Source organism: Babylonia areolata, chromosome 2, assembly GCF_041734735.1.
Source record: "Babylonia areolata isolate BAREFJ2019XMU chromosome 2, ASM4173473v1, whole genome shotgun sequence".
NCBI classification, from domain to species: domain Eukaryota; kingdom Metazoa; phylum Mollusca; class Gastropoda; order Neogastropoda; family Buccinidae; genus Babylonia; species Babylonia areolata.
Genome location: NC_134877.1, coordinates 22,966,140 through 22,973,639, shown reverse-complemented (window position 1 = coordinate 22,973,639; position 7,500 = coordinate 22,966,140). Strand labels below are relative to the sequence as shown.

At 43.5% G+C, this 7,500-nt stretch overlaps 1 protein-coding gene across 1 annotated transcript in view; it reads left to right on the top strand.

The window, feature by feature from the left end:
- Nucleotides 1-7,500, top strand: part of LOC143299224 (phospholipid scramblase 1-like) — a 17,808-nt gene that overhangs the window by 3,377 nt on the left and 6,931 nt on the right. The window contains exons 3-6 of the mRNA XM_076612427.1: nucleotides 1,879-2,161; nucleotides 4,440-4,554; nucleotides 5,816-5,912; nucleotides 7,460-7,500. The exon at nucleotides 7,460-7,500 is cut by the window's right edge and continues 109 nt beyond it. Coding sequence (XP_076468542.1) covers nucleotides 1,879-2,161; nucleotides 4,440-4,554; nucleotides 5,816-5,912; nucleotides 7,460-7,500 — 536 coding nt within the window. The remainder of the gene's footprint in view (nucleotides 1-1,878; nucleotides 2,162-4,439; nucleotides 4,555-5,815; nucleotides 5,913-7,459) is intronic.

Below are 7,500 nucleotides of genomic sequence, written 5' to 3'. Positions count from 1 at the left end.
GGTCCCCACATATGTTGACCTGGGAGATCGGAAAAATCTCCACCCTTTCCCCCACCAGGCGCCGTCACCGAGATTTGAACCTGGGACCCTCAGATTGAAAGTCCAACACTTTAACCACTCAGCTGTTGCGCCTGTCACATTTAATTTTCAATCCTTCACACATTTTTTTTTCTTTTATAGTTTGTACAAAATTCACTGACTTTGTCACCTCCTTATACATACATGTATATATATATATATCTATATAACTTTAAAATTGAACTTCATTCTTCTTGTCCTAAAATGGGGATTATAAAATAGTCTGTCTGTCAGTGTGTCATAATGTCCCTCTGTTTATTATCTACTCATCTTTGTGTATCTTTCACTTTATTTTTCATATCTTTCATGTGTTTATTTATTTATTTTGTTTGGTAATTTTATACATTTTCATGTTTATGATGTACAGATATCTAGAGTAGACTCACAAGGCTTGATCAGCAGATTGGGTTAATGCATATGCATATATACTTCTTCTTTTTTCTTCTTTTTTTTTTCTTTATAAACAGCAGTTGTGTTGTACCTTACATATGGATCAGTAACTGTTTGCTTTGATATCTCCAAACTATAACTTACCATCTACTTTTTTCAAATACTTTTTTGTGTGCTTGGGGAAGTGGGGTTTATCATGTGCATATATATATATATATATATATATATATATATATATATATATATATATATATATATATATATATATATATATTCTGGTGAATGTGGCTGTGTCTTGTGAAGTCATTGATACCTTTTGAAGTTATGCTCAGTGAGTCCTGCATTGAGCAGGAGAAGTTAACAAAAATGAATGATGATAATGAGAAGAAGAAGAAGAAAATGTCCCTGTATTACCCTCTGTTACATCACACCCCCTCTATCACCCTTTATTACACCACACAACCTCTATTACATCACACACCCTGTAGTAGCCTCTATTACATCACACACCCTCTATTACCCTCTATTACATCACACACCCTCTCTATGACCCTCTATTACATCACACACCCTATATGACCCTCTATTACATCACACACCCTCTATTACCCTCTATTACATCACACACCTTGTAGTACCTTCTGTTATGTCACACACCCTCTATTACCCTCTATTACATCACACACCCTCTATGACCCTCTGTTACATCACACCCCCTCTGTTACCCTCTATTACATCACACACCTTCTGTTACCCTCTATTACATCACACACCCTCTATTACCCTCTGTTACATCACGCACCTTGTGTTACCCTCTATTACATCACACACTCTCTCTATTATCCGTGCATCTGATTTTATTTCTGCTTTTCCCCTCATCACTTAAAACTCATCTTTTTAACTCTCTCCATACGAACGGCGAAAGACACGACGTTAACAGCGTTTCACCCCAATTATCATCATCAAAATATTGTAAGCGGAAGGCTCTTATACTGAAGAGGTGAATGTTGACAAAGAATACCACAATTCTGACGCTAAAGGTTGGGTCATTGAGACACCCACTGGACATCCGAGGGGTCTGTGTAGAGGAGAAGAGAGGACTGGCCGTACTGAGTGAGTTAAAGCCTATCTACAATCACTCTCAGCTTCCTTGTTCTCCAGCACTGCCCATGTCAGCTCACTTTGGATGTATGAAGAGTGGGAGGGGAATAGTGGGGGGGGGGGGGGGGGGGGGGGGGGCGGGGGGGGGGGGGGGGGGGGGTATTTAGAAAGAGTGGTCATGAATGTTTTATGTAACTTGTAATATTTTTCTTTCATGTAAAGGCGCCCTAAGCTCTTAGAGAGAAAGGGCGCTATATGAATGTACATTATTATTATTATTATTATTACACTCTGTTACATCACACACAGCCTCGGTGTGCTTCCACCGCCAGCTGACTGGTGCCCTTCGAGGCCTGGCCCTCAAGGTGTCCCTGAGCCACCTGGGGCGTGAGCAGGAGGACGTGCTGGTCCTCCGTCGGCCCGGGGCCTGCAGCACCCGCTGCTGCTGGGCCTGCTGCAACTTGCAGCGCATGGAGATTCAGGCGCTGCTGTCCTCTGGCGGTGGTGGTGGCGGTGGTGGTGGGGGTGAGGGCGAGGAGGAGGTGGGGGAGGAGGAGGGCTCGCGATCGCTGCTGGCCAGCATGGAGGAAAGGTATGGTTAGGGGTGGGTGTGGGTGGGGGGATAGCGGGGGATGTGGAGGAGGGGGAGTCAGGGGGGTGGGGGGGCTGGTGGGGTGTGTGTGTGTGTGTGGAGGGGGGGTGTGTGTCTGAGTCAAGTTGGGTCAGTTTTATGTGTCGGTTTTTGTGTATGTATGTGTGGGTGGGTGGGTGTGTGTGTGTGTGTGTGTGGGGGGGGGGGGGGTTGTTTTGTTTTTGTATTGATATAATTACTCTTTTAACAGATTTCTCTGTGTGAAATTCGGGCTGCTATCCCTCCCCAGGGAAAGCGCATCTCTACACTGATAGCACCACCTTTTTTTCTTTTTTTCCCCCCCTCCGTACCTGCGTGTTTACTTGTTTCCCTTTCGAAGTGGATTTTTTTCTACAGAATTTTGCTAGGGGCAACCCTTTTGTTGCCGTGGGTTCTTTTACATGCGCTAAATGCATGCTGCTCACGGGACCTAGGTTTATCGTCTCATTCGAATGACTAGCGTCCAGACCACCACCACTCAAGGTCTAGTGGAGGGTTGGGGGTGGGGGAGAGGGATACTAGTGACTGTGTGATTCGAACCAGTGCGCTCAGACTCTCTCTCTGCCTAGGCGGACACTTTACCTCTAGGCCATCGCTCCACGTGTTAGGTATAAGTGATCTCTCGAGAGAAATTACCCTTTTTCTTGTCTTTTTTTTTTCTTTTCTTTTAAGATTACCTCTAGAGTAAATTTCCTTTTTTTTTTCTTTTTTTTAAGCTGAGTGAAACAGCTTTGTGTGAAATTTGTTGATGTAATGTATGTGTGTACAATGAACAGACATGCAGAAATTTCCCCTTGTTATTTCCCTTATCCTGTGCGAGAGGGCTGAATGATAAAAAGATCATTACGTTCTAATGTTGTGTTGTTTGTGTTGTGTTGGTATTGTATCAGGGTGTTTTTTTAAGTGTGTGTGTGTGTGTGTGTGTGTGTGTACATGTGTGTGTGTATGTGTGTGTGTGTGTGTGTGTGTGTGTGTGTGTGTGTGCGCATGTGTACATGTGTGTGTGTGTGTGTGTGTGTGTGGATGTATCCATGTGTGTGTGTGGATATATCCATGTGTGTGTGTGTGTGTGCGCATGCGCGCGCATGTGTATGTACTTATGAATGGAGCCTGGAGTAAGGAGGAAAGGAGAACATAATTACTGTCCGACATTGTAATAAGCTGGTTCGAATCACGGCTCAGCCGCCGGTATTTTCTCCCCCTCCACTAGACCTTGAGTGGTGGTCTGGACACTAGTTGTTCCTGGCAAAATTGTGTAGAAAAAATCCACATCGATAGGAAAAACAAATAAAACTGCACGCAGGAGAAAAAAAAAAAAAAAAAAAGGTGGCGCTGTAGTGTAGCGACGCGCTCTCCTTGGGGAGAGCAGCCCGAATTTCACACAGAGAAAAAAATGAAATACAAATACATGAGGAACAAGCCCAAAATACAGAAGAAATGACTACTGACACCGTGACCTATAGGCTCAGCTTTTTGTTTTATCTCACAGAGGTGACATTAGTCCCTTCACTGATGACCATACTTGTCAGGAGCAGTCGGTCGGTTTCAAGTACTATATGATGTCCTCGGTGTAGCTATCCTTGGACAGTACCATACTTTTTGTACTGGCTGTACATTGTTGCTGGTTAATTTCTTTCTTGTTCGGGTTTTTTTTTTTTTTTTTTTTTTCTTTTTCTCTCCACTTCAGTCTTTTGCCTTATTTATTCACTTTATCATATTGTAATGTATTTTCTTATTCGTTTATTTTGTTTCATCTTTTTTTTTCTTTTTCTTTTTTTATATCATTTTATGGGGTTTTTTTTTGCACAAATCGTTGAACAGGCTATCAAGGCCTTACAGCATGTTGGGTTTATGTATAGGTGAGGTATCTGCTTTTTTTTTTTTTTTTTGCTTTTTTTTTTTTTAAACGCAGATGTCAGATGTGGTTAGCGTATGTGGATTATTAACCCTTTCACTGCCAAACTCGCATTTATGCAGCAGTTAGGTAGAGGACCCCATGTCCACTGAAGGGTGACCATAATTATCATGGGTCTGTTATCGATGAACCTACTGCTCTTTATGTTTGGTGGTAGGATAGGCCATATATTTTCTACACATCGCAGGAGGGGGAATCCCCAGCTATTCCTAGACACCATATTTCTATGTATATATAGCACAAGGGAATTTTGCACTCTAAATTGACTGGCGGTGAACAGGTTAATTCCGCTCGCTGTGACACCTCCTTGAAACTGATTGACAGATGGAGTTGCTGCATTCCGGACTATCATCTGACGGACGCCAAAGGGGAGGTGCTGTGGAGGGTGAGGGGGGGAGCTTGCCACTGCCGGTGTTGCTGCTGTGTGATGCAGTTCCAGGTAATCTTCGTCTTCTCCTCCTTCTCCTTCTTCTTCATCTTCTTCTTCTTCATCATCTTCATCTTCTTCTCTTCTTCTTCTTCGTTCGTGGGCTGCAACTCCCACGTTCACTCGTATATACATGAGTGGGCTTTTACGTGTATGACCGTTTTTACCCCCCCGACATGAAGGCAGCCATACATGTTGGGTACGTTTTTGTTTCCATAACCCACCGAACATTGACATGGATTACAGGATCTTTGACGTGCAGTATTTGATCTTCTGCTTGCGTATACACATGAAGGGGGTTCAGGCACAAGCAGGTCTGCACACATGTTGACCTGTGGCGAGGTAAAAACGGTCATACACGTAAAAGCCCACTCGTGTACATACGAGTGAACGTGGGAGTTGCAGCTTCTGAACGAAGAAGAAGAAAAGTGTAAAGTATGACTGTGGGTTTGTTTTTTTTCTTTTTTTTCAACAGTGTATCAAGTGAAAATGAACTTTGGTCATACACAGTAAAAGTTGTTTTTTGTTTCCTGTTTTGTTTTTTTCAACTCATTTGCACACAGAGTGTTTGATTTAATATGAATAAATTATTTTCCTGTAGTTAGTTTATTATTATCATTATAGTAGCTTCTGTGGTGCTTTGTGAATTGTAAAGAAAAGGACATCACATAATTTTGTGTGTGTGTGTGTGTGTGAGTGTGTGTGCTTTATAGATGCATACATTACATGGAATGTGGACTGTGTCGTTAATGTGACAGTGCTTTGAAATGTGTGATTGATTACAAATTTCTCTGAAAGTCTCATCAACATCTGAAACTGATGTACCTTGCTTCGCTTGGACTGTCTCACGTTTTTGTTTTTTGTTTGTTTGTTGTTGTTTTTTGTTCCCTTGGTTCTGCATGTTCTCTGCTTATTCATTAACTTAACTGATCCCCGAAAACAGAGTATGGCTGCCTACATGGCAGGGTTAAAACGGTCGTACACGTACAAGCCCACACGTGTACATACGAGTGAACGTGGGAGTTGCAGCCCATGAATGAAGAAGAAGAAGAAGATACCAAAGAGACAAACACACAGAGACTCTCTCTCTCTCTCTCTCTCTCTCTCTCTCTCTCTCTCTCTCTCCCTCCCTCCCTCCCTCTCTCTCCCCCCCCCTCTCTCTCTTCCCTCCCCCCTCTCCCCCCCCTCTCTCTCTCTGTCGAGGACCGTAGCACAAGCAATTGTAGAAGAAGAAGAAGATTTACTTATTTTTATTTTTTCATTTTTTTCCCAGTTTCTGAGCCGTGATGGGGAAGAAGTAGCAAGCATAAGCAGGTCATGCCAGGGATGTAAAGAGATCATCGGAGCGGCCAACAGATACACCATACACTGTGAGTTTTTTTTTGTGTGTGTGAAAAATACGCCTGTTGATCACATGAAAGAAAATAGAATAAAGGGAGATAAGAAATCAGAGCTCAAATCCCAAGGGGAAAAAAAAAAACAGAAAAGAAAACGAAACGACTTCAGAGAGGAAGAAGCGTCAGATTTTCAACACTAATGGGAAGAGGTAACAATAATATCTCTTGGAGAGATGATGCCTCCCCTCCCCTCCCCTCCCCTCCCCCACCTCCCCCCCCACCCGCACACCCTTCCCACCTCCTCAGTGCCAGGGGTAGTCTCCCATAAGCGGGGAGTGACCCGTTTGTCTTTCATCCGCGCCCCCCCCCCCCCACCCCCCCGCCTCCCACCCGTCAGGTTTTATTGCAGGGAGACGGGCCATTTCCCCATGCTTTTAATGCCTGGCAGAATGAGCCAGCAGATATCATTGATATTCCTCGAGACGGCCAGACCCGCTCTGTGGTCGGAATAGCCCTTTCTCTTCAACAGGAGTGACAGCTTTTCCCTCTGCTCTTGTGTTTTATTGGTGGTTGAAAGGGGGGCGATTTCTCCAGGTTCTGCTATTGTCGTGATGAGAACTGGGGGTATCGTTTGAAATTTTCTCTGGATGATCATCTCGTCCGGCTCAGGTCAGAGGCTTATTATCGGATCGCGGGGCGAATATCAAAAATATAATAGAAGGGTGAAGTAAACAAGATTTTTGAGCACTGTTAGGAGGAGAAAAAGAGAGAAGCTTTGTGAATGTGAAGCCGTTAGTGAGCAAGGGAAAAAATAATGAGAAAACAGTTGGGTTGTTGTTTTATACAGTTCAAGAACAGTAAAGGCATGAAGGTGATGCCTGCTGTGAGAAAAAGACGGCGGTTGAGCGAGTTGTATATTGATTATTTTGTGTTTCTGAAGACATCTGCGCACAAAAATGAATGCATTTTGTATACCTATGTTCCCTACACGTACATGCGCGGGTTGCCTGTGAGTGCCATTACACACACACACACGCAGACGTAATGCACACGTACAATAAGCACACGCATCTTTGAAGAATACGTTCATGAATGTGATCATAATTATGCATGCATGTACTCATACCCACCCACACAGGTACACACAGACACACAGACACACACACACACACACACACACACACACACACACACACACACACACACACACTCTCTCTCTCTCTCTCTCTCTCTCTCTCTCTCTCTCTCTCTGTCACATACACACATACACACACACACACACACACACATAAATACAAACACACACTCACACACACATACTCACACACACATTCTCTCACACACACACACACACACACTCACACACACACACACACACTCACACAAACACACTCACACACACACACACACCACACACACACACACACACACACACACACACACACACATTCAACCTCACATACATTCAAACAACCTCACATTCACTCACCTTTTTTTCTTTTTTCTTTTTTTTTCTCCTATACTAGCCTGCCTTATCACTGTTGTTTTTTTCCGTCATTGTAACTTAACTGTCTTTCCAGTTTCAGAGAACCTCGCGCCTCAAGAGAAGCTGATCATTCTG